The sequence below is a fragment of the Mus caroli genome, chromosome 6 (genome assembly GCF_900094665.2).
Source record: "Mus caroli chromosome 6, CAROLI_EIJ_v1.1, whole genome shotgun sequence".
NCBI classification, from domain to species: Eukaryota; Metazoa; Chordata; class Mammalia; order Rodentia; family Muridae; genus Mus; species Mus caroli.
Window position 1 is genome coordinate 95,576,717 of NC_034575.1, and position 27,657 is coordinate 95,604,373.

General features: G+C 45.1%; 1 protein-coding gene and 1 long non-coding RNA gene across 6 annotated transcripts in view; one reads left to right on the forward strand and one right to left on the reverse strand.

Moving 5' to 3' along the window:
• The window catches only part of Eif4e3 (eukaryotic translation initiation factor 4E family member 3), a 142,368-nt gene that overhangs the window by 108,954 nt on the left and 5,757 nt on the right, over positions 1 to 27,657 (reverse strand). For 3 of the 5 annotated variants that reach the window (XR_003836917.1, XM_029478358.1, XM_021165100.2), the window contains exon 1: positions 7,454 to 7,628. Coding sequence is in view for 2 of the 5 variants with exons in the window: in XM_029478358.1 (XP_029334218.1) it covers positions 7,454 to 7,578 (125 nt within the window). In the remaining 3 variants the exon portion in view is untranslated. Of the gene's footprint in view, positions 1 to 7,453; positions 7,629 to 10,245; positions 10,391 to 10,874; positions 11,014 to 11,664; positions 11,764 to 27,657 lie in introns of those variants that run through there. The other 2 variants (XM_029478359.1, XM_021165101.2) reach the window with 2 other exon arrangements.
• Positions 7,728 to 12,747, forward strand: LOC110296401. Its single transcript, XR_002378176.2, has 3 exons — positions 7,728 to 7,869; positions 9,912 to 9,945; positions 12,684 to 12,747. It is a non-coding gene; the product is annotated as an uncharacterized LOC110296401 (long non-coding RNA).

Genomic DNA, 27,657 nt, shown 5'->3' on the forward strand with positions numbered 1-27,657 from the left:
CGGACCTTGGAGTCAGTTCCACCTAAACGATCTTACCCACGGCACCATAACCCAGCCACGTAGATACCTGGGGAGACTTCCCACAAAGCAGAAGCAGAGGGAAGGTTTCCCACACTCTACCTGCATGTTGGTCACTTAAAGTGTCATCAGTCCACAGGCAGCAGCCCCTGGGAGCTTGTTAGAGGCAGGTTCAGTCCCTAGGTCCCACACGTGTTAAGTCCCCTGGGTTTCTAATCCCCCTCCTAGTCATGGTGACCCTGTATCATCTGAATAAAGTCACCACAAGGAAAGCCAACCCCTCTATGGTAAAGTCCAGTGAAGAGGAGCACCTAAGCAAAATGTAAAAGCCACTGTTCTAACATCGCCCTCAACGCCGCGCAAAGACATCACCAAGGCAACGGCAGGACTGACTGTGAAGGGTGGTCCTGTCCAGGGGCTTGGACGGGAGGTTTCAGGCAGGGCTCTTTTTATTCTCTGCATTAAAAACACTGTCTGTCTGTCTGTCCCCCCACCCCATGTGTGTATATGTGTGTGCACACAAGCACATGAGCATACATGAATATGGACTCAAATGTACAGTGTCCTAAGAGTCAGGCTTAGGAAAAGCCCAGGTATTGCCCTCACCTTCCACTTTGAGGCGAGCTGGCCTGGACGTTTCTGGAAATTCTCTGTCTTTGCCTCCTGCCTGGGGGTGCTGGGATGGGATCATAGAGCATGCTCTTACAGCTGGCATAGAGTAATTCTGGGGATTTAAACTCACAACCTCATGCTCACACAGCAACTATTTTACCCAGTGAACCATCTCCTCAGCTATCTCTGCAAAGTTTAATGTGTGTGTGTGTGGGGGGGGGGGTCCTTGGCTGAATTACCTTCCATGAAAGCAGACCTCAGTTTCCCCAAGTGGCTGAAATTGAGAGCTTACCTCTAAGTCTATACTACTACATGATATGACACAAGAGAATGATGTCCCATTCACTGTTTCTATCCCCAGGGAAGCACTGGTAGGGGTCTTGGTGGCCACAATATGGTCACCCAGTGCTTTATTTCAATTCTGCTTCTCCCCTGCACTGCTAGGTGACCTCAACGTTTTCATTTATAAAATGCTTCTGGGACATCCGTTGCAGTATTGTGAGGACCTTATGCTTGAGTTTATATAGCACTTGGATCACTGTTTAATACACAGGAGTCATATTAACACAGTACACAGTATGTCTTATTAACAGGGTAAGATGGGGAAAGGCAGCTTATGGTTTGTATAGCACAATGTCTCCAATTATATGCCCAGTACACATACACTTTGTGAAAGACACGAATGATGACAATAGTCAAATGTCCTAGAGGAGACAATTTCATTTTAGCCAAGAGAACAAATCTGAAGGGGAAAGACTTCAAAGCCAGGGATGTATCTGCTGAATCCAGCCTTCCCGAGCAATTTACATCAGCTGTCAGAGGGAAAACACACACAGGCCCAGTACCGTGATTAAGCATGCCCCTTGTACATCATTCACTCCATTAAAGATGATTTCATTTTAATCACTTTTAGATAGATCTGTGGCTTGAGGCTACACCAGTTTCCTGTTTGAGAGTCGCATACAAAAGGGGGCTGAGCTTGGTGCTGACAGTCAGCAATACATCTGCAGAAGCTGGCCTCATTACCGAGCACTCTACATGTTTATCTGGCTCTGGTTTCTCCCTGCTTCCCAACATTGCCCTTCCTGTTCTTCAGTAGCTGTGGGCTCTTTTCATCTTGTCTTACAATTAATCTTTTAGGGCCAGAAGTGGGGTGGAGAGGAACAACACAAGTTCACAGACCCCACTAAGGCAGACTGGCTCCTGAAGTATCCTCACACCACACTGTCTGCTGCCTTGGGTTTCCAAGCACTCAGGAGGCAGAGAAAGACAGTGTTTGAGGGCAGCCTGAGTGAACTCCAGGACAGACAGACAGGGCTATTCAGCTATCTCAAACAAACAAACAAACAAACAAATAAACAAACAAACAAAAAAAGTCTTGTTTTGTTGTTTTTTGTTGTTGTTGAGTTCGTACTACCAACTAAGGATTAGAAGAAACTTTTCAGAATACACATACTGAAGGCCCTGGGCCACTCTACAAGAAGCACTGGTCCACATGTGGACAGGCTGTGCAACCATACCCTCAGGGAAGGGAACTAACTGCAAACAGATCAATACTGAACCTTTTACAGAAATAAAACCATCAGCCACTCAGAGAGTTTGCAGAAATATAAAGGAAGACTGGGGGAGGAGGAGTCTCAACATCAGACTATGCCTCTTCCAGTGTCTTCTGCTGACCTCATCTACGCAAGCCACTCAATGAAGAAAGATGCTGTGGGGTCTCCTTTTGCAAGGCCGGAACCACCTCTGTGTACCAGATGTACGGGTACGGACCACACCGAGAGGCTGCATCAGGATGCATCACACCTGTAAGGTGGATGCCTCAGAACTCCTTGCCTTGGGATTCTCACTCATGCTCCCGAAGCACGCGGTGTGTGAGGTGGCCTGCTGGAGGGAAGCCCACTGTGGTCATGGCCATGCTCTCTATTCTCTGATTCTAAGTGAACTGAGCTCTGACATGATCACATCATAGGATCAATGCATGCATAGTAACATTCCATTTCAGATACAAGCCACATTGTGACAAGGCACATTCATCCTCTGTACCCAGAGGCCTTACTGAACAGGTCCTGGGCAAGGTGCAAGCTGGTATAGCACAGGCTGGTGATTCTGATGTAAGAGTCAGAGAACTATACTTTCAGACACACAAACTTGGTGCAGCTAAGCTAGACAAGTTGGAATTGGTGGCAGACATAGGTAATGGTCAATTTTTGAGGACCAAAACAGAAGTTAGGGGGTGAACAGATAGCTCAGTAGTTAAGAGTCCTGGTTGCTCTTGCAGAGGACCTAAGTTCGATTCCCAGCATCCACATTGCAGCTTATAACTGTCTTTAACTCCAATATGAGGTGCTCTGATAACCTCTTCTGGTCCCTGTAGGCATCAGACATGCATGTGGTCTACAGACATAAATGTAAGTAAAACACTCCTACACATAAATACAAAATGCTTGCTATGTGACAGGCACACTCTTAGGTCACAGACCTGATGACTTTAGCATCTCAGCATCAAGAGTAAGATAAAAAAAAGAAAATCAACTATCTGTAATAGAACTCTTGCTTACAAAGAAATGCTGTAGAGAAACTACCAGTGCAGTCCCTAATCCACTCAAGACAGGCATCACAAGTTTGCTGCTACTGGGGAAGAGAAACTTGGAATTGGCAAGTTTGCCAAATCAAAAGGAAAGTCTCAAACTTGACACAGCAAATATACATTGTTACTATAACCTGTGAGCATAAGGGTTTCCTTAAAAACAAAGCAAACAAACACAAACGGAAGCACTTTTGTTTGCTTGTTAGTTTTGAAACATGGCTCTAAAGCCAGCTATGGTGGCAAGTGCCTGAAACTCCAGCACTCCAATAGGTTAGGCAGGAAGATAGTGAGTTCAAGGCTAGCCTGGAGTACATAAGACCTTGTTTTGAAAAACAAAATGAAACAAAACCCACTATGACTGATATCTAAACACACACACACACACACACACACACACACACACGCACCACACCCCTCCCCACTGATGGCCTCTTTGGTAGAAGTTTAGGTAGAGATCTAGAACATGACTTAATCTTCGTACACCCAGCTCAGGAGAGGCATTAAGTAAACTGCTGCATGGTAAGAGAGAGGCCATGACGGGCAGATTGGGTGTATGTGCACTGTGTGCAGAAGGCTTCCTCCCAGACAGGGTATGCTTTGGAGAGGGAGGAGCCTGGGTACCAGGCAGATACCTAGGCAATCTTCGATGATCCTGGTGCTAGAGCTGCACAGGGCCAGCAGAAAGAGTCGAGAGAGGCACATGTAGAGGTGGTGATGTCTTAGATTTTAGTGAGTTTGCTAAGGGTCACTAAACCTGCAAATGTATAGAAATAGACAAAGCAGGGTACTTAGGAAAGACAATGCAAGGATCTGACAGAAATGGTACTTTGAGATGCTGGTGATCTGGTGGGGAACAACATGGGTCAGCAGAAAAGGAAGACCCTGGAGAGAAATCAGCTCCATTTTGGAGTAATCAGAAAAGCATCCAAACTGCCGACCTCCTGGCTCTTGGCTATACGTGCCTAGACTTGAGAAGGCAGAGAAGGGAGACTGACAGATGTGTACAAGAGTGAAGTGAGTCACCACAGGAGAGTGCGGTTGCTATGGGAAGACTTTGACTCCACCATGAGCATCAAGCCAGATCTAGGAGCTGAGAAGTGAGTAACCATGGTCAGAGCTCACGTTCTAGATAAAGACCATCAGTAACAGCTGCAGAGTGTAGTCTCCAGTTATTCTTCAGGTTGCTCTGGGCAAGGGTAGCTACAGACTGCTCCAGGATTTTGGGGGAGGGGGGGAAGGTGAGAAACCAGGACAGAGATAGATTAACTGTTAACTGCTTGTATCTAAGCTCAAAAGACACTAAGGGAGCTGTAAGGGCAGCCAAAAAGGTGGCATGGTGCATGCAGGACAGGCAGAGGCAGCAGGATCTATCTGCCTGTGGGTTCTGTCACCTCCTCCTTCAGCTGGAGCTACAAGCCTTCCTGTGTCAGGGTGGCAGTCCTGTGTGGGACAGGCCCCAAGGGCTAGGTCCTGGGAGAAGCAGAGCGCAGGAGGTCACCACTCAATGACCTGGAAACATGCAGAGACACTAGTGGGAATGGAAGGCAAGAACCAAGCAGAGTTTAGATAGCAAGTTAAGGGGAAGAAGTTTCTTCATCCCGTGCACTGACCCATGCACTTACATTCTTAACCACGTAGCCCATTGACTTCAGCCAAATAAGGTCTGGCTTTGCAGTTGACTACTTCAAATGCAAATGCTTTCTGAAGGATTCTCCAATCTGTTTGGTAGGGAAATGAATTTAGGAGGCTGGCTTCCTACTACCTGAATTCAGATCACTGATGTAGTAGAGGCCAGGGGTCAACCTCAGGTATCTTTTCCTCAGTAATGCCCCCCACACCCATCTGCTTTGGTCCTCTCCAGAAAGATCCTCTTACGAGGCTGGAGCATAGGCCAAATAAGGATAGGCTGGGTAGCCGGTGGGTGTGAGCAAGCCACCTGCCTTCCCAGTACTGAGATCATAAGTACGGCGTGAGTACTTGTGTTACATCACTAGGCCTGGCCTTTTACTTGGGCCCTGGGAAAAGGCTGGAGGAATGCAGATCCTCATGTGTGCACAGCAGTTTACCAACCCAGCTTGCTCCTCTGCCCCATCAGTTGAAACGTATTAAGCTCTTACTTCACACCAGGTACCTGCTTTACATCCATCACTCACAATAGCCCTGGGCAGCAAATCCCACAGTTGTGTTCACTTAACACTGGAGTGCAGCTGGGTGAGGCTGGGCAAGGTGGTGGTGGTGGTGCTGCTGCTGCTGCTCCTCTTCCTCCCCTGCAGCAGCAGCAGCAGCAGCAGCAGCAGCAGCAGCAGCAGCAGCAGCAGCAGCAGCAGCAGCAGCAGCAGCAGCAACAGCAGCAGCCAGTCGGCTGTAAGGTAGGGCTGCCTGAGACAGGAGCTAGAAGGAAGCTGTGGATTTCCAGCCTGAGGGAAGGATGCCCTGCAGGTCTCTTAAGAACCCACTACTCTATGCAGTGTTCCTTCTCTGGGGGGAATTCCAAGTTAACTTGCAGAACCTGAGGTGTTCTTCCCAAGTGTGCCTGAGGGTGGGTAGAGCCTCTATAAATAAATACTGTAGACTCTCAGAGAAGAAACATAGAGTTCAATAAAAATTACGAGATGATGGATCAGGCACAATGTTGAAACTAGTTATAATTTCTAAACGGATCCAGCATTTCTATTAAAGGTTTAGACACTACAGAAGTAACACATTTCATTTATTGACGTTTTAGCAGGGGGGAAAGAATGCAAATCAATGTAAAAAAAAAAAAGACGTCATTTGTACTTGTACTAAAGTGACCTATTCTTAGGGCTGTCCTCCCTCTGCCCGGGGCTGAGAATTGAACCCAGGGTCTGTTTCCTAAAACACATGTGCTCTACCACTGAGCTACACTGCCAGCCTACGTATCTTACGTTAGAAGACATTACATGTTTTTGTAAAGCACTCGTGGACATACAGGATACATGGACATACACCTTAGAGTAGTTCTAAAATATGCTGTTCTAAATCTACTACAATTTAGTCCACTGAAAATGGAGCTCTCTCCATCCAGTCTTTTCTGGACAGCACACCCACAGATTGAACCACAAGCCCGGTTGTATACCTTGAAAACATATTCCAGGTACCAACTTCACAGTTAGAGGACACCTTTGAAAACAAAGTCATGACTTCACTGTGCTAGTGACTGCCAAAACCCAAAGCCACTCCTGTTATGACAGCCAAATTCTGGAAACTCAGAATGAAAGTGAAAATATTTTTGCAAATCTCTCCCATCCCCTGCTTCTCTGTGTCTCCAGGAAACAAACTGGCTCCGGGTGTAAATTCTTAGAGGTAAGGGCTAATCTGTCAGGAAAAGAACTGTCTTTGCTTAAAACATGAATATCAGTTTTAAAAAACAAACAAATCTGCAGGCATGGGTGCAAAGCTAAAAACAAAACATCCGTGTGGAGTATAAAACTGAGTCTCTCCGGAAACTGTCACATACATTTCCTTCTAACTCTTAAACCATGGTAAACAGTTTCATCAAAATTCCCACACACTTGTGGAAACAACTTGATTTATCACTACCCGCACAGATGACAGTCGTTAAGAAAGGGCTGGATATCCACACATCTATCCACACAACAAAACTAGTCGTTCTACTACCACAAAGGCACAGTTCTAGGTGCTGGGACTCTGCATGCAGCCAAGCCAGCCCCTGCTCTGTGAATCTCGCTCGGGGCAAGCGATGGAGGACCTGATAACAAACTGAAAATAAGTTCACACTGCAAGCACGCGGTAGCCTTGAGCATTGTGATGAAAAACAAGGCAGGATGGAGATACAGGATCCTGTGAGAAGTTTCTATTTTGGAGAGGGATCTGAGACCTTACAGAGGCTAGGGCACCGGAGCTGTCCCCACAAAGTTGTCCAGTATCACAGAAGCCCCAGCTTACTCCAGACCCCCTGCCGGGGCTGGGTGTGCAGATGCCCGCAGCTAGGTCCCAGAGTTTCCCTGCCGCCGGCCGACTTTTCTGACTGTTGTCACCGCAAAGGTCACGTCCCGAGCAAGCCTAGCACCCCAGGGATACGCGGGGCAGGCTTCCCAGGCAGCCGCGACTCCCTGCCCAGCGGGCTGGACGCTATCGGGGACGCGCGGAACTCTTGCTGCGTCCGCGCGAGCCACCCCCCCCCCACCCCCGGCAGCGGCGCGCGTGGGGCGAGGACGCGGCCGAGACAAAGCGGCGGGGCGCGGCCCTCACCTGTCCAGCCAGAAGGTCCAGGGCGAGTGCAGCGGGACACCGCCCGGCTCCGGCGGCAATGCCGACAGAGCCTCGCCGAGAGGCTCGTTAGCCCCGGGGGGTGCGGCAGCCGGGGGCAGCGCCATGTTCTCCGCCGGCCAGGCCGCGGACAAGCGGACCCGAGCGCCTAGCAGTCTCCCGGCGCCAGCCCCGCCCCGCCCCGCCCCGCCCCGCGCCCCACCCCGACCGGCCTCCGCCCTGCCCCAGTCCAACAAAGGCCGGGCCCGCGCCCGGAGCGGAGGACCCGAGGGAGAAGGGCAGAGGAAGAGTCACCCGGCAAGCCCCGCAGCTGGGGCCAAGGACAGATGGAAGGTCCGGCCAATGGATCAGTGCGGATGGAGTCTCAAGAGTCCAACAGTGCGAGAGAGGAAGGAGAGGTGGATTGACATACCAGCAATCAGAAGGCTGGATGGGAAGGCTGGCAGATGGCTGGAGGAGGGACAGAGGGATGGAAGGGCAGATGGAAGCACAGTTGGATGTGACAGATAGATGGAGAGAGGACCAATGGCCGAACAGATAAAGAGACTCAAATGTCTGAGACTGTAGAACCAAGGTATTAAAGGCCACACTTACTGAGGCCATGGAGTTGTACTGAAGCTGTGCACGCCTAGTGGAGAGGATAAAGTTACCTAACAGTGTAGCATAAGGGAACGAGGTTACTTTCCTTCTATCTCTGGAGCCACGATGTGCCCACAGAATGCCCAGCTTTCAAGAGAATCATCAGAGTCGGCCAAAGTTCTCCAGCTCTGCCTCCAAGCCCAGCAGAGGAAGCGAGAGGGAGCTGCAATTCTGCACTCATAGCCTACACTTGTGAAAATCCAGGAAGTCACTGTAACCAGAGACCGCTGAGTTCACAGTAAGGGGAACCCTCAGGCAAGCCTCCTCCCAGGCCTCGGTTAACTCTGTCTTCAGGAGAAAGGCAAAGGACTGGAGGCATGCTGTATGTTCCTGGCCTCCAGCAGCTGGGGACGTGCTGTTGGTCAACTCGTCCATTTTCTACCTGACCAGTGTTTATTTTGCTTTCTGCTTGAGAGAGAATAGCTGGAGGATAGGGGTTTTATGGCTTCATGATAGCTTGTCCTGAACCCAGGGCAGGTGTCCTCCCCACAAGCTAGCCCAGGCAAGATAAAATAGCAACAAAACAGTCTGTGTGTTTTGTGACCCCTTCTTGGAATGTAACCAGGTTCTGAGCAAGTCTTCCATCCCTGAGATACCAGGGTCCACCTGGTCATATGCATTTGTTGTTTCATCTTTCTTTACCTTTTCAAAAAAACAGCACACCTATGACGTCGCTAAAGCCTTTCAGAGAGCTTTACCCTATTAGCTTGTATACCCCTTAAATAATATGATGTGGAAGATATTATCCACCTATCTTATAGATAAGGGACAGAATAGGTAGGTTAACCCCAAGTTCACATGATTAGTGCACGGCAAAGCTGGAATTTGAAGAGGTGTGTTAAGACTCTTGAGTTGAGGATTTCCACTGCTAGACTGTTGTGCACATCTGAACGAAAAATAAAGGTCCAGAGAGTAGAAATAAGTCATAAATAGTCTCACCAGCTCCCAAGACAATCAATCTGCCTCCCAGAGGAAACTTGCCACATGTGTGCATACAAACATACATCTCAACTTATAAACTGTATCTCCAAATCTTGTTATAGAAGAAACAGAGGAGTTTAACATCAATGCTGCACTTTGTTTCCTTCTTTGGCATTATTGTCTCTGAACATCTTCCATATCAAGACAAACAGACCTACCTCACTCAGGGTGTCAACAGGACTCACTATGTAAAGCAGTGGCCCCCAACATCTGCTCTTCCTAGCTATTCTCTTCTCTGAGTAAACCCGCCCTGGGCATCTTCATAATTCCATCCTCATCCGTTCAGGCTCACTTCAGAGTGAGTTTGGTGGATGAGAACAGCTGCCTGCGTTTAAGACTCTGGTCCACGTTGCCAAGTTGTACAAGATAAGCACATATCCATGTATGTGATCTATAAATAGCGCCTGACTCTGAGGACTCGGTGACATTTATCTGTATGAAATTCTAAAGCATCAGTAAAGAGGATGGCTGCTTTCTAATGATCACAACTAGTCAAATGTCAAGAGTCTGATTCTTGCTCATACCCTGTAGTAATCACTCAGCCAGAAAGGACTAGCTTTACACTTCCATCAGCAGTTTCTATAAAATAAAAAGTCACATCATAAACTCCTTCTAGGACTTAGGACCAGAAGGAGCCTGAAAGTCTTTCTGCATTACATACCATCCCTTCGCGTTGGCTTCTAAGGCCCTCAAATTTACACGTGCTGCCGGATCGTGACACGGATATTCATCAGTGAAGAAGGAGCTCTTGTATTCTCACATTTATTTCTGTTTTCTATTTCCATGGCCTGACTGCACGTCTGCATCTTATACTGTGAAGGCCTGAGGTCCATTTGGGAAGTTGGTGATACACAGTGAGTAAAATATAAATGACCTCAGGTTAACCAAGAGTTCAGGTGACATGGTTAAGGACAAGGGAGAAGACGCTGAGCACTTCTGTCCCCTTCCCACCAAACACATGTTGGTTCTCATTATGCTTCAAAATTATACTTCAGTAAACACACGTTAGGATCATTATTTCACTTGTATTCCCCACTTTGCAAGTAGATGGCAGGAGCCAGAGCCTCCAGGTAGACAGGGCACTTTGTGTTCCCTAAACAAACACAAGGCTATGAGAAAGGAAGCTGGAGGCCCAGAGAGGTGAGGTGACTTACCTGAGGACACTGCTCTAGGACATGACAAAGGCAGAACTAGAACGTGGGTCTCTTGAGGTCCCGGCCAAGGTGCTCTCTCATTGCATAACACACAATGCAGATGCCTTGGGGTGGCAGGAGAGAGGAAAAGGTGACCCCACAGCCCCTAGCAACAAAAACAACAGAAAGGACTTGAGGCACTCATAAATAATTAAGCAATTAGCTGCAGCAATGACTCCCCTCCCCGCCAGTATCCAGTCACCAAGGCAACTTGGGCAGGGTGCCTGCTGGTTGCCTGGTAACAGTGTGGTCTGTTCCCCTGACATGCTCCCTAGGCATCAAAGGATTTGAGAGCTGGAAAGAACCTTCCAAGAGGATCAGCATTCCAACCCCTTCATTTCCCAAATGAGGAAATGGAGGCCCAGAGAAGCTGGGTAACTTGCCCAGGGTCACACAGCTACCCAGAGGCACAGCCAGGCTCCATTTCTAGTTGCTTTCCATTAGTGTACCAGGGATGCCCCAGGAGAACCATAGATGAGAGAGAGAGAAGCTCGCTCTCTCTCTCTCTCTCTCTCTCTCTCTCTCTCTCTCTGGTGCCTAGAGGAACATGAGAGTCAAAGCCAGTGAGCAAGCAAGAAAGAGACAGAGACCTTGAGTGCTCATGTGCAATTAGCAGGAGCTGGTAATCCCATCAGCCCAACTTTCATCATCACCATGGTAACATGGGTGAGGTGGGTGCTGGTTGCCTAGTAACAAGTGGTCCTCTCTCTTCCACTCATATCCGGCTTCCTGGGAGGCACAGAAACAGTAGAATGTTGGATTTGGTAGAGAAGACAAGGATGCTAACTCAGTTTCCTCCTTTAAACAATGAAGGATGTGTGGAAAGACTGTGCATATACACAGTTCAGGGCAAGCTAGGGACATCCTCTTTATTTATGCACTCCCACAGCAGAGGGGAGCAAACCTTATACTTTAAAGCCAGAACATGGGTGTAATTGTCTGGTGGTTTCTTGTGTTTTGTTGTTGGTGGTGGCTTGTTTTTTTGTTTGTTTTTATTTTGTTTTGTTTTGTTTTAAAGGAGACAGTTCTACCATGTGTCCATATAGTGGCAATACTACATACGAAACAGCACAGAGTAGATCTTAGCAGTTAGACTTTGAGTCTCTAAGGCCAGAAAGTCTGCGTCACATGTGCCAAGGTTCCATAGGTGAGAAACGGGCCAGTCCGGATCCCGCTAGCCATCATTAATCGAGAAAATGCGCACATGACAGGGCAATCACAAAGATGCTGCCAACATTCCATCCAGTGAATGGTTGCAGATCTGCTATGCAAATGCCACCACCCCAGGCTCTTGAGATCACCACTGAACAATACAGACAGGAGACACCTGTGTCGCAGTGACCAGGGTGCATGTAAATATATGGCTAGATCTGTACTCACTTGTGCAATTGTCAGATGGATGCAGGCCCTCACGGGCAATATGCTGTTTACATTGCTGGGCTCCTTCTCTGAGACTTAAAGTTTCCTGTTTACAGTTTGTGGTGCTACAAATAAGCCCTAGGAATTACAAAGGAAAAAGGATGTCTGTGGCCACTAGGTGGCAGACCTCAGACCTCAGACACAAGCCTGGGGCACAGACCTGCATAGAGCCTCCAGCAAAGCAAGTGTTCACAGTTTCTCAGTCCTAAAGCCATGGCTTGGAGGGGATACATGAAACTAGTCTGGGACTCCAGTAGGGTGAGAGGAGACTGCAGTGTGTGCTTTAACAGCAGTTGCTTTGCCTGAGTCTGAACTAAACTTTAACTGCAATCCATGGACAATAAATTTGTTGAGCCCCAAATTCCTCACCCAAGACAAGGAGATGGTGAGATAATCTGCCTTTGGTAGGACTGCCCTCTTTTATACGTTGCACACAGTAAAAGTTCAACCAGTGTTACTGATCCAGGATCTAACGGCTCCTGAACTCCATAGCCACCCACTTGCCCACCATGGGCCTTGTCCTGTCTTCCCCATACCTTCCGAGTTGGTCTTCCTTCTTTCATGAGAATACCACCTACCCCTGCTCCTCATTCCTTGACAAAGGACACCATGGGAAGCTGCCACACTCTCTTAGCCAGCCTCCCTTTCTTTAAACCTATCTTCTAAACAGCTGACACAGTAGCCAAGCCTCCAAACACTGACTCTACCATGCCCTACGGCCCTTCAGACTTCTTGTTACTCTCAGGACAAGCTACACTCTTTCTGGCAGCCAACAGGACCTAAGTTCCTTGTGCTTGTCCATCCCAGGGCTGCCTCTTTTCCTGTCCTCAGAACTTCTCCAGAGCCACAGGGCAACTGTGTAGCTGTTTATTGATGGGCCAATAAAGAAATGAGTCCCTCTGCTCCTCATAGCTGGCTCTGTCTCGTGCTCCAAGCTTCCACTTGAATGTCAAGTGACCCTTCCGGATTATTTCTTTCAGATTCTATGTCTCAAGCTCTGTGAATCTACAATACACCCCCTGCACCCCATCACACACACTGGAATATCTGGTCCCATGTCTCTGTTGCAGCACACTTCAGAGGTCTGCCACATGCTGGATTGGTAAGGAGCAAGATTTGGTAAGGAACTGACAAGGGTACCCGAGTCCTGTGGACTGCCTTGCTTCCTGTGCCCACTCCTCCTCTTGTCCATGGACCGCATGTCGGCCCTACTGTGTCCTTTGATTTATTCCTTCTTTGTTCAAGGCTCCAGTGGCTGTCTCTCATAGGATGAAGTCTGAATTCTCCAGTCTAGTGCCTGAATCTTCCACACCTCCTCCTGCCTTTCCAAATGCAGTTGGAAGTCTATTTCCAAATATATGTGAATATATACACGTGTGTATATATAAATAGAGGCACGTAAACATACCTCTATTTACATATTCTTGGAAATATGTAAATTTATATTGAATATATTTGAAAATATATGTGATCCAAGCAAGCCTGCTCCTATTCCCTCCATGTAGCTAAGCTTAGACTTAACAGCTTAGACCTGGGGACAGGTCTGGTCCCTCCCCACTCCCACAGTCCAGTTCTCAGCATCTGTTTGGCTCATGGGAGAATCAGATTTCCTAACCCATTGGCCTACTCACACTGTGGTGCTTCCATCTCCTCAGAACTGCCTGAGACTTTTCCTTTCCACCATTAACAATCTCTAACTGTCCCCCGAGGGTAGGCAAAAGTTCCACTGTGCAAGATACAAAGAGATGTGGAGCACTGCCAACCAGGGGCACAAAGAACCATCAGACACTTACTCTGGCGAAAGGGATGCTGGGAATTAACTCTGCATTTGTTGTTGTTTGAAAATCAGAGCCCTGACAATTTCAAAAATAATGGTCACGTGTCTAGCCTTGGGAACTCCAAGTAAGGAAAGGGCCTTTGCTGTGACTGCATACATATCAGGAACATATCAGGAAATGACCGGCTAATTCATGTTTCTCAAAGCCTCAGTTAGCTGAAGCCCCTGAGGTGAGAGCTTGCCTCTTAAGAGCTAAAAAAAACCAACCAACCAAACAAACAAACAAAAAACTAAAGTAACGTTTATGGAATGTAAACTTGGCAAATGCCTGAAGAGTGACCCCTGCAGGAGAAAGATGCCTTCACAAAAGCACCTGTGGAACTATTCTGTTAAATATCATATCTCATATATCTCTTTTTTCCCCTTTAGTGGCAATGTGATGTGTGTGTGTATGTATTGTGTCTTGTGTGCATATGTTAAATGTATGTGTGAAAGAACAGGCTACAGGTCAACAGGTGTCTTTCTCAGTCCAGTCCACTTAACTTTGAGATAGGGTCTCTCAATGAACCTGGTCTTACTTGTTCAGCTAGGCTGGGAGGACAGTGAGATCCAAGGACCCATCTCAGCCTCCTCAGAAGTAGGATCACACCTCTGTGGCCAGATTTTTATACAGGCGCTGAGGGTTTGAAACGTATACTTCTGTGTTAAGAACTTAACCAAATGGGCCATCTCCCCAGACCAGTCATTTATTTCTAAAGAGCTAAGTACACTAAAAGTTGGGAATTCATTACCAACTGATGGGCAGTCAAGAAGTAAAGAAAAATAAAGTAGGATTTAAAATGAAGTCACACGGAGGGGGGAGGGGGGAGGGGGAGAGAAAGATTTGTATAGCATTTTCAGGACAGTAACTTCCATGCTAAATGGCTAAATGTTAATTAGGAACATTGAAGATGCTGTCAGACACTCATCAGGAGGAATATCTATAGTTTTTCAGTCCCCTGAACTAGGATAAATATCAGTAGGAATGATAGAAACAGAGGGCCTGATGATGTCTCACTTGCTTTTATTTTCATTTGTTACACAGCATATACATACTGTTACATTGTGTGCTGTAGCATTACTTTCAAAGTTTCTTAGTATTTTTGGTCAATAACACTCTCAGAGGCTAATACTATGTACCTATTGACACAGGTAGGGGGGCTGGGGGGGGAGGGGGGCCTGTTACAAAACATGAGGTCTAATAATGAGATACTTGGTGGCCCTCTGGTGACTTTGTATTGAGTGTTTCAGACTATAAATAGTTGCTATCGTTGACAATGATTTGGGGATACCAAAGAATCACTTTGTTCTTCCCAAACTCACTTGAACCCTCAAAACTAGAATGAATTCTCCCACATTTTTGCTCTATTTCCTACCATTCTTAAAATGTCTAAGGGTCATGTTTTCTTACCATATTGAACTTAAATATTTTATGTTACATTAAACATAATCTTGTCAATAAAATGTAGTGCCATTATTTTTCAAATTTTGAAAAAGCATAGTTAATGATGCAAATAATTCCCTATTTTTCATCTTGAGAGAAAATCATTAGCAGTACTCTCCTTGCAAGAACAGGATTTAGCTGTAAGAGGACACAGGCCATCCATAAAGGCAAGATATAAATGAGCAGTGGAGAGAGGCCCCTCCTGTTTAGAAAGTCCGGATGGAAATGAACAGTGGAATCATTCCTCCGCAGATCAAACAGCGCCTTAATAAGTTGGAGCATCGTGGCTGTTGACTTAATTTAATAGGAAGATACCAGAAAATGACTATGACCCGACCCATGGCAGTGGCCTCGTTTTCTATGTTCATCAGCATTTGGCTAGGGAGGCCTTTCCTGTCATTCTGAAGGAAATTTACCTCTAAAATGGGCTTCGGGCCCTACCTCTTAAAAGCGCCCCATGTTAAAGGAGGGGGAAAAAAAGCCCTGAATAGAACTGAATTGTCGAAATGAAGAGTGTGGTCAAGTCCTTTATCAAAGGCAGAATCAAAATACTTCTTTTACCAGGCAATCTGGTAAGTACAGGTTGTCATGGAAACAGGATGTATTCCGATTATAGGAGGAATGACATTGTTCATCTAACTAGGTGTTCATCTCTTCTAAATGGGGAGAAATTGTTGTAGCTGAAATCCATTATATTTCTTTCAAATCTGCATTAAAAACAATCATTTTCTTTCTTTTATGTAGGAATGCTCAGACACAGAGCCCCTCTCTCATAAAACGGAGAATTACAATTACTTGCAAAAGAATTGGTGTGTAAATAAAAAGACATAAAATGAAAATGAGTCCAGTAACATGAACCTATGGATGCACTGTGAAGGGTTGGGAGAGCAGGGGGGCCAGGCAGTATAATATACAGCCTCCTTACCCACTGCAAGGCATCCCTTTCTTCAGTAGCATTAGCAACTGGATTGAATAGAATATTCCATGCCAGAGTAGCTGTCTGGAAGTTGAGGTGAGTTGCTAACAGGTTTGATGTTGGACTTGGATTCCTAGTGGAACCATAGAGGGGGCGGGGACACAGAGCTGAGTGGCAGCTTCCACTCTTTATCAACAGCTGAGAAACATGGAGGCCAGGCTGTTGATAAGAGATAAAGATCTTTCTGGATCAAACTACCTAGAAAAGCAACCATTCTTTCCCTTTTCCAGGTAGAAAATATTTTCTCCACCTCTCCCACAAAAAAGGAAGCAATTTTTGTTTTTTTTTTTTTTTTGTTTTTTGTTTTTTTTGTTTTTTTGTTTTTTGAGACAGGGTTTCTCTGTATAGCCCTGGATATCCTGGAACTCACTTTGTAGACCAGGCTGGCCTTGAACTCAGAAATTCGCCTGCCTCTGCCTCCCAAGTGCTGGGATTAAAGGCGTGTGCCACCATGACCGGCAGGAAGCAATTTTTTAAGTTTTGTTTTTATGTCCCTGGCTATGCTGAGGTCTCTACAAATGCCTTATTTAGGCACTAAGACCAGTAATAAATAAAAAAATAGAAACAGCAGGCTGGAGAGATGGCTCAGCGGTTAAGAGCACTGACTGATCTTCCAGAGGAGTCCAATTCCCAGCAACCACATGGTGGCTCACAACCATCTGTAATAGGGATCTGTTGCACTCTTCTGGTGTGTCTGAAGACAGTGACAGTGTACTCATATACATAAAATAAATACATATTTTTTAAAAATGGGAATAGCTCCAACATATACAAAGAACACTTTAAACTCAACAAGAAAATGAATGACTTGACTAGAAAAAAGAATAAAACAGATCTCGAAATCTCACCAAAGACATAGAGGCAGCAAATAGCATAAGGAAATATGTTCAACATTCTGTATCATCAGGAAATTTAAAACAACAGTGACATAACTCACTAGAATGGCTAAAGCCTCAAACAAATGCTGGCATGAATATGGAGCAGTGGGGCCTCACATTCATTGCTGGGGATGCTAAATGGTGCAGCCACTTTGATAGAACCCATCAGCACCCTAAAAAGCAAGGACTCCTCATCCTACAAGACCAAGCAATAGCACCCCAGTTCTTTATGAGTTACAAACACATAGACAAATGTTTACAGCAGCTATACTCATGACTGACATAATTCAGGGGAAACCAAGGTGGCCTTTAGCAGGTGAGTTGACAGTAGAATAGTACTATTAAAGAGAAGCGTGCCTGTTATCAAACCATTAAAACACACAGGGTAACCACTTTATTAGTTGAGATAAACCAACCTAAAAGGCCACATACGGTACGAATCCAAACCCACAACATTCTGGAAAGAAAACTATGGAGACAAAGATCAGTGGGCCAGCGGCTCATGGAAGGAAGAGAGAGACAGACAAGTAGACCATGGGGACTTCTAGGGTAATGAAGATATTCTCTATACTACCACAATGGTGGGCATGTGTCATTACATATCTGCCAAAATCAAGAGCCAAGTGTAAGGCGACGTGTGACGATGCTGCTGCAGCAGCAGTTATCTCAGAGGATGCACTCTGGTGTAAGACATCAGGGACGGGGTGGGGAGCATTTTCTACTCAGTTTTGCTGTGAGCCTCAAACTACTTCAATAAGTAGAACTGCCAGCTCCATAGTGCATGCCAGAGGGATATACTGGAGAAGCCGAGGTTGTAGCATCACAAGTTGGAGTCCAGCCTAGTCTATGCCCTTAATGGTGCTGGTGACATGGCACAGTGGGTAAGAAAGAGCTTGCCACACAACCACGCAAACCTGAGTTTGGGATCCTATGTAAATTCTGGAGTGACTTGAGAACTTGTTAGTCCAGCACTCAGGGGTGCAGACAAGAAGATCCTGGGAGCATGCTGGGTAGGAAGCCTTGCTTTCCCATCCCCCTCAAAAAAAAATATCAACATCCACTAAGGGATCCAATCTCAAGGGACTATGACTGGGCACCGAATGCCCTCTTCCTGTATTCATATGAGTATGCATAGGTGTGTGAAAACATGTGTGTGTGTGTATACGCGAGCACACACCCCTACCTCCATTTTCATCAGTACTTAACCATGTCCCGCACTCCCTTATCTAATCCACAGATCGGCCTTATGCTGCAGTTAACATTACCTTCCCCGCCTTACACGTTGGATTTTAATAGCATTCCCAACATGTAGCAAACAAGTATGGACTTGCAACCCAATCCCCTATGTCCTAGCCTGTCTTCCTAACACTTGCCCATCCCTCTACAGGCCTCCACCCCCCCGAAAGCACCTCTATGTCTTCTGAGAAATGAGATAGGCTCTTGACCTGAGCACGTATTCACATTGTGTCTCTGAGCATTTGAAACAGCATGGTGGGGGACAGCACCTCTATCCGTGGTGTATTGTGGACACCCACCCACTGAATAAACAGTACAACTGGCACACACACATCAGACTACAAGTTAAAGCAAGTCGGTATGTATCATAAACTTAGCTGAGTCACCTGCTATGGGAGGATTGTTTGCATGTCATAAACCCACAGATACAATCTCTATCAGGCCTTGATGGTATGGCTCAGCGTTTGCCTGGCATTGAAAGGGGAATGAGGGAATATATTCAGAGTCCGCTTATAGACTTGTATAAAAATTGCATTATGTTTTCAGCATGTTAAAAAAATCAATTAAATTTTTAAAATCTCAGTGAAGCCTAAGCACAGACAAAGGAAGAAAAAAGAAGCACACCAAGACAGAGGACCATCAAGAAAAAAATCATATGGGAAATAATGAGAGCAAAGTTAGAGAGTTCTTTTCATAGAAAATAATTTGGGTACGAAGACAGAACAGTCGGACAATGTCTGCAACTTAATGAGAAGATAACGCATGACTGTCCATCTAGGACTATGCGCTAAGTAAATACTGCTCAATTACAAACTCGAGGAAATCTCTATCAGGAAAACAGTGAGCATGCTTTTGCCATTCCTCCCATCCAGCGCACCATAAATAAACAAGATGACAGTGAGTAGGGCAGAATGCAGGCACCGGCTGAGTCCTTGGCACACAGGGATGAAGCCCCCTAGGTCTTCCTGTGTAACTCACTGCTCACACTTGGAGAGGGAGACACTGGCACCCAGAAATGGCCGTGGACACAGAAAGAGTCTTAAGAAAGGGCTTTCTCTAGACAGAGTACCAGGAAGGGAAAAGCTGGCAAAGGCGGAAGCCCACAGACAACACCGCCAGCCAAATACAAAGGACACAGCTGTCACTGAGCAGCTATGCACGCAAGCCAGCAACACCAGGAGGGAACTCAGATCTGGGAAACCCAGAAAGCAATGGCGCGAGGTGAACAAAAACCGGGTCTGAGGAAACTGCAGTCTGTAAGGGGGTAACGTGCTCGCCTGGAAAGTGTGGGTTCAATTCCCAGAGCCCAGGTAGAAAAAAAGAAAAGAGTGGTCGCCTATGTTTGTGATGCCATAGGAGAGGGGTGCACGGGCAGATATCTCGAGTGTCACTGCCAACCATTCCAGAGGTGGAGACAAGCAGACACTGGGATTCTCTGGTCAGCCAGCTTAGCCTTCTTGGGGAGTTCCAGACCAGCAAGGGACTGCATGTCAAGAAACCAAGGTGAACCATGCCTGGGGAGTAATGGCATCCAAATAATTTCCACAGGCATACGCATGCGTGCGAGCACACACAGAGAGACACAGACACACGAGCAACACACACCAATTAAAATAACATGACCCAACAAAATGCTATTTACAAGAGATGTGAATAAACTGAAAGGAAAAGAACAAAGAAAGAGACCATGTAAGCAATGAAAGTGGTTAACTAATGTCAGGGAAAGCTGAGCAAATTTCCTCAGCAACAAGGAAGGGAACAGCACACCCAGAAGCATCCCTGCCCAGGAGATGGCTCATCCTAAACACTTGTGTCCCAAACAACTAGGCTTCAAAGTCTTAGGATACAGGAAAGGATGCCTGATTGGTTGTCAACTTCTAGCCTTCGTGTGCACACATGCATGTGCATCTCCACACACATCTCCACACATCAACATGCACATATGTCACATATGGGGGGGTGTCTATTTCCAAATGCTTGAAAATTAAACAGTATTCATATGGAGAAAATAGTAAAGAAATTTAAAATATATATATTTGAGTTAACATACGACAAAATCTGTCAAAGAAGTGAAATTGCTGCTGAGGGGGAGTTTATAGCATTTGATGCCTACACGGGAGAAGAGAAAAGCCCTCCATCAATCGAGTGAATCTTTACATGGAAGAACTGGGCATGGTGAGTCACACCTGTAATCCTAGCACTCAGAAGGCTGACAGGCAGGGAAATCACCACAGAGTAACCATGCCAGTCTCAGACCCTGCCTCATTAAAATAAGGATGGATGGAAGGAACTGAAGGGAGAGGAGAGTCAACCCCAGGCAGACAAAAGAAAATACAGATGAAATCAAAAGCATAAAAAGAATAGAGAAACATCAATAAAGCTTACTTAATGTGGCATTCATAGAGAAATTAGATTAAAAGAGAAATGAAAAATAAGAGAAAAATCAAAGGAAAAACAGAAAAAAAAAAAAAAGAATGATACTTTGCAGCATACAGAGCTTGAAAGGTATCATGCCCAGAAGATGAGTGCTATGAGAGCTGCCCCAGGGCCCTCCCGAACCAGGAGGGCAAACATAGGCCTGAAATTGGTATTTAGTGGATCATTAGGATGAAAATAATCATGATGTGTGAGTTTCATAAAGTATGCAACAGAAACCTGTGATAGCCACGACACAGCCTGGGACATGCTCGAGAATGCCGGGATGAGTTCTTATACAGTGAGTGAGGACTCAGAACAGCACTGTAGACTTCGCTAAGTCACAGATGTGTGCTGTGACCTACAAGAAAATGCTAAAGTCATAATGAAGCAGAGTAAACAATCTAACCAAGGATCTAACAGGAAAGAAACTATGAACTTCAGAAAAGGAGAGTGGGTGAAAGGAGCAGGAAGCAAACTGCAGGAAGATGGATATAAACGTTACGATACCGATATTCTCATTAAATGTAAACAGACTATATTCTAACTGCATGTTAGGGATTGCTAAACAGGATTACAAGCAAGACTCAAGCAGAAAGCTACCTGTCTTTACATAAAAAAAAAAGAGGCAGTTGAAAAATTAGTTACTATAGTTTTTCTACTATATAGATGGGAATCTTTTCCCAGTATTATTGTAAAATATTTTTATTGCAAGCTATGCTCAGGATATGATCATAAAAGCAAACTACAAAGCAAGCTACAAAGCAATGTAGCTTCTACTTTGGCCCACAATTTAGCACACACTCTCTCTCTTTCTTCTTCTTCTTCTTCTTCTTCTTCTTCTTCTTCTTCTTCTTCTTCTTCTTCTCCTTCTCCTCCTCCTCCTCCTCCTCCTCCTCCTTCTTATCCTCCTCCTCTCTCCTCCTCCCTTCCTTGTCCTCTCTCTGCCTCCCTCCTCCAACAATGTGTATCTTTAAGTTAATTCTTACAGTCATTTTGTTCTAACAATTCTTCTCATGCAATGCCACATTAAGAAAGCCAGAACAAAGGTGTTTGTTTTCAATACCAGCAGTGAAGACTAGTAGAGAACACAGATGCACCAATGTGCAAAGAGGATACAATAATTTCAAGTTCTAGCCCTGACAGCACTCTAGAGTATACAACCAAAATGGTTACAAGTTCAAACAGAAATATGGGAAGCCAGAATTGCAGTTATGGATTTAACACTCCTCTCACAGTAGACCAGAAGAAAAAAAATCAGAAAGAACATCTTAACAAAATGTCAATCACCTTGATCTGATGGACATTTATAGAGCATTCCACTCAATAAAGACACAATACACTCTTGTCAAGTGCATGTGAAGTTTATTTGTTTTAACCAACAAGACACAGCGTATTCCAGGCCATAAAACTAGTGTCAATAAATTCAATAGAATTTGAGTCACACAAGTATGTTCTCTGATGAGTGGAATTATCCAAAGGGGAGTTGGAAGCATTCTGCAATGAGTGGCTACAAAAACACATACACTGAATTCATGGGATGCGGCTGAAAGCAGAGAGGACAGTCTGTGGGGCACAAATCAGAATGATGACCTCAAGTCAAGGGACCCAGCTCCCACGCTAACCAGGAAACAAAGCTGGACACAAGTTAAGGAGAAAGAAAGCTAAGGTCAGAAACAACACAGGGGAGGGCAAATCAATGAAACCAATGTGTAATCTTCAAGGTTTCTAAACATTGATTAAGTTCTAGTTACAGGACTTAGAAAAAACAAAAAGACATAAGTTACTGATGTCAGAGTTGAGACAGGTGACATCAATGATGATTTTATAGATACACAGAACCTAACAAAGTGCCGGGAAGTTCCAGGTGTACTTTGTGAAAGTCCCTAGTAACCACTAACGACTGTATGTAGGAGAAAAGATATGCTTGTGTTAGTTACGCTTATTTAGATTTTGTTTAGAATTTTTGCATTTATATTCATGAGAGTCACTGTGTGAGTAAATCCACGACATTATTAATAGATGCAAAGAGACATCTGTAAAATCTGACATTTATAACCAAACTTTAAAAAGCTGGAGAAACTCCCAGCAGAGTCAGAGTGAGAGGGAGCCCGCTCACATGCGGGCATTTACAGAGACGCACAGTTACTGTTATACCTAACTGTGACCTGCCAAACGCTTCCCCCTTGATAACGAGAGGGAGACCTCTGCGGTCTGCTCTCATCATTTGTTCAAGATAATTCTGAAGCCTATCACCAAGGCAACGGCGTTATGAAAGAGAAAGATAATTCCTAGATTAGAAGAGAAGTTAAAGTCATCTTCAGTCGCAGATAATAATCTATACGTAAACCTGATGGGACTTCCCCAAAGGGCTACTAGAGTGGATAATTTAGCAAAGTTTCAAAATACAAGAACAATTTCCAAAATTCAATCCAATTTTTATACTACCTGGAAGGGAAGTTTCTTTAGATGCTATTTACAATAATTTAAAAATATGAGCTGCTCATAAGTAAATCTGACAAACAATATACATGAACAAATAAATACAGATCTGTGAAAAGAGCCTAAGGGTGATCCAAATGTCCTGGTTTTATCTCTGCTGCCATGGTAAAACATGCTGATGGAAGGCAAGCTGCGGAGGAGTCCTAAGTTACAGTCCATTACTGCAAGGAAGGTCAGACGGGTGAACTTCCTGTCCACAGTGAAGCAGAGAGTCAATGCATGGCTCCTGGCTTTCTGCAGCTCAGATAGCTAGCTTCCTTTCCGTCCAGACAGTTCAGGGCCCAGCCACCATTCAGGGGTGCCGTCCCACCTCAAGGATCATCAAGAGGATTCCCCAGACATGCCCACAAGCCGATCTGATTTAGAAAATTCTTCATCAAGACTCTCATCTCAGGTGACAGTTGAAACTAAACAACTCACCAAGTAAGTGAGAAGCTCCGCCCTGATTAGGAGGAGACAAGGCTCTGAAGACTTTAATTACTCATTGCATGATCCCAATTGAAATCTCAGCATGCATTTTTTTTGCAGAAATTGGTAACTTTATTCTCAAACACATATTTAAATGGTAATGACTCAGAAATAGCCAAATTTTGGAAAAAAAGAATAACATTGGAAGAACAGCAGTGTCTTCTTTTTGAGGTTCATTGTAAAAGCACAATAATCAATGCAGTGTGGCATTGAGATCCTGAAAGAGATGGCTGGAACAGAGGAGAGAGTCTAGAAATAGACCCACAGATGTATGGACAATTTGTTTTTGATCAAGATATAAAAGCAACTGAGTAAGCAGTAAGGTTAACGAAGGGCGCTGGACCAACTGGATGTCTGTATGGGGCTGGGGGAGACCCTTTGACTGCACTTCAGTCTATTTATAAAACGTAATTAAATGTGGAACATTTTTTTAAAAAGCTGAATGCAAAAGAAAAAATAATAAGACTACTTGAAGAAAATATAGGAGAAAAATCTTAGTGATGTGGTAGAGGCAAGAATTCACCAAAACTATAATCCCTTTAATAATCAAAATGAAAACATGAGACTTGATAAAAATTAAAATCCCTTGCTTTTTCAAATACATTAAAGAGGTTTCCATGACGGCTCAGTGGGCCAAGTGTGGTGATCTAAGTCTGGTCACCAAGAAGTACAGGGTGGAAGGTTAGAAACACCTCCTGCAAGTTGTCCCCTGACCTGAACACATGGCACATGTGGCCCTTGGGGCATGTGCAGCACACATACAAACAGGAATGAATTTGGTCAAAAACACAATAAGGGACAAAAGACTCATACAATGAAAAAATATGCACACAGTTTTGTTTTGTTTTTTAACATGAAGTGTGTTTATTAGGAAAAACCACTGCTAAGATTCATAAGTCGTCCTCCTGCACTTAGTCCTAGGCCAGGAATATCCAGTGCCCAGGGAAAGAACACCATGTTCTTTAGGTTTTGCCTACTGAAAAGGAACTTTAAGGCAGTTCAATGTCAAGTCAAGAAAGCTACATCTATGATATAAAGTAGCATCTAAAACTACGGTGGCTTCAAGAGTTGCCAACTCTCAAACAAACAAACAAACAAACAAACAAAAAAACAGTAATGGATACACGGCCTGCTAAAAAATATGGGCAAAACCTGGACAAACTCATCAGTAAAGGATATATAGAAATGGCAGGTGAGCAGCTGAAAAATTGCCTGTATTAGTTATCCCCAGTCTAGTAGATCTCTGTCAGCTATGCTGTTGGGTACAAAAGCAAAATACACCATTTCCAGATGTCTAAAATCTTAACCTGCAGACCTCCAAAGCATCTTTCTCAGGAATCTACTGGCATCTACAGAGCACACGAATAAGGAGCTAATGGGAAAAAAAGAAAGATGTGAGCTCTGCTTTCTGGGAGTGCTGACACACAGTAGGGGTACAGACACACAGTAGGGGTACAGAATGCTATGGAAGGAATGGGGGCGCGGCTGAGCAGAGAGCAGTCCAGACTAGACAAGGGTAATGGAAGGAGAGTGGGCACATTTTGGAGGCGTTCTGAGAGGAGAGGAAGCTTAGGGATTGTAATCAGGCCTCGCATGATCTTAGGTAGGTCATGCAGACACAAGCCAAAGCACCTTCAGTGGCCTGAGTATGTCCTACACTGTTCCCCCTCCTAAGACCTCCACTCTGTCTCCCATGCCACCACATTATGGATCAAGTTTCCAGCACTGGAAGGCTTCAGGGGACACAAACCATATCTGAAACCACAGCAACAATCTAGAAAAATCAACAAATAATAGATGCATCTTGAATGGTGGCTCTCTCTGTCCTATACCTTAAAGCACCTTGAAGGAATGTGCCTCAAAAGCTACACCTTAGAAAATATATACAATTACAATATTCAGTGCACTATTTCATTGTATGTGTGTGTGTGTGTGGGGTTACACCTAGATGTGAGAGTGTACATCTATGTGGAGGCCAGAAGACAACCTTGGGTGTCATTCTTCAGGTGCTACCTACCTTGTTTTTTGGGGACAATGCTCTCATAGACTTGGAGTTGCCAAGCTGGGCCAGGCTAGGTTGGCCAGCCAGTGAACCCATCTCTGCTCCCACAACACTGCAACTATAAGCACATACCACCATGCTTGGCTTTTTATATGTGTTCTTGAGCTGGAATTCAGCTCTGCCTGTTGACAAGACAAGCACTTTACCAACCATTGCTGTCTCCCCAGCTCCTAGTTGGTTTTGAGTAAGTGGAGAGGGTAGAAGCAGGGCATGCGGTCTCATCCATGGCTAGCTCCACACACCTCGGGAGGACTGTTAGGTGGAGGACTGTCAGGTGGAGGACTGTTAGGTGGAGGACTGTCAGGTGGAGGACTGTTAGGTGGAGGACTGTCAGGTGGAGGACTGTTAGGTGGAGGACTGTCAGATGGAGGACTGTCAGGTGGAGGACTGTCAGGTGGAGGACTGTCAGGTGGAGGACTGTCAGGTGGAGGACTGTTAGGTGAAGGTTTCATGCCTTAATCCTCTAACCTCAGGGCAGCACCCACATCCTGCTGGATCCTTCAAGTCAAACTGAGGACCACAACACTAACTAAGCTCAACCACTAGAGGAAGCCACTCAGCTCATGAGTGAAATGGAAACCAGAAGAATGGTCACCTGAAAGTAGGCTACTAGCTCCAAATCGTCAGAGGTGAGCACATTACCTGGAGTAACTGCAGAAGCCAGGGAAGTAAGGGGGAGGGGGCATTGTGGCGGCGAGGGGCAGGGTGAGAAATAGGTGATCTGATGGTGGAGTGGGGAAATAGAGCAGGGCTCTAAGGAGGGAGGTGAGGGAGAGAAATACAAATGGAGGCCAGAGGAAGGTAAAATAACAGTAAAGATATCTAAAAAGATCGTAAATGTTAATAATTACCTGAAAATATCTGTAATACATGTAAATCAGGGAATACATAAACAAATATAAGTTTGAATGAAATATTCCCATCTTGGCTGGCAATACTCTCTTCAAAAGCTATAGATTAACAAAGATTCTGACATGAGGCACGAGAAACCCTCTTCTGAGTTGTTAAGATTGTCAACAAGACTCCCAAAACATATATGCAGTGTCCAGAGGACTCAAGGTAGATCTAACCAAAAGCGTCCTCTCTGAGTATTAGCTCTCATGATACCAGGAAGCACCATGCAAGCTTCCAAAGGAGGGAAACGGCCAATAGTCCTATCCACCTGTGACATCTATAAACACAACAATAGCCAGCATAGCAACATAGCTGCACGCAGCAGCATAACAAACAAAGGCTGCAGTAGTGGCACACATACCTCATACCTCGGCAGTAACCAACTGCTCTCTAATTAGACTCAAGACTTACGCAACAAGTGGGAAATCATGTCCAATACTGGAAACCTAACCAATTAATTTGTTGTTGGAGAAGTCATGGATCATGAAGGAGAATCTACAACCATCACTTTACTAAACCAATATAATCTCTAACTATCGTCTAAATATTTATCCTTACCCACAGATAAGTATAGTTCTTACCCCTGCTCACCAAGGAAACTTCTCTATGCAACTGATGAAGACCACTATAGAAAACTACAACCTATCAAAATGCATAGCTGTGGAGCCCCGTCCCACCTGATACATCTACAACACAACCCTGGTACCTAAGGCTCATGGATCGATCGTTGTGAAAAAAATGCAGGCAGAAAGGCCATCGGAGGTAGAAGATCAGGAAGTCTGTTGTAAGACTGTATCTCCCAGGAATGCAAGAAAATCTACACCCATGAAGCCTCACCAACATGGCTGCCCAACCATGACCCGAAGACGGACACCACCAACAGACATGCTAATATGTGTGGAGGAAACCTCGGGAGGCTTCAGCCCTAACGTGGTCAGCCCCCAAAACGTGCTTGTAACATTCTACAGTCAGAGCAGACTTTACATGCCTTAAGTATAGATATACAAATATATATTAACAATTAAAGAAAAAGATGACATGAGTCTGCAAGAGAACAAGGTGAGCACATGGGAGGGGCTTAGAGGGAGAAGGGGGAGGGGGAGATGACATAATTACATTATAATCTCAAAAGATGATTTCAAAGAAAGGTTATTCCTCATGCTGAGGCATGACTTTAAGTCACTTGAGTATTTAATGCATTAAACAAGTATCAACAGTGGGAATTTGATGGTTCCTCGTGATCCTTCTCAATACTGGAAGTAC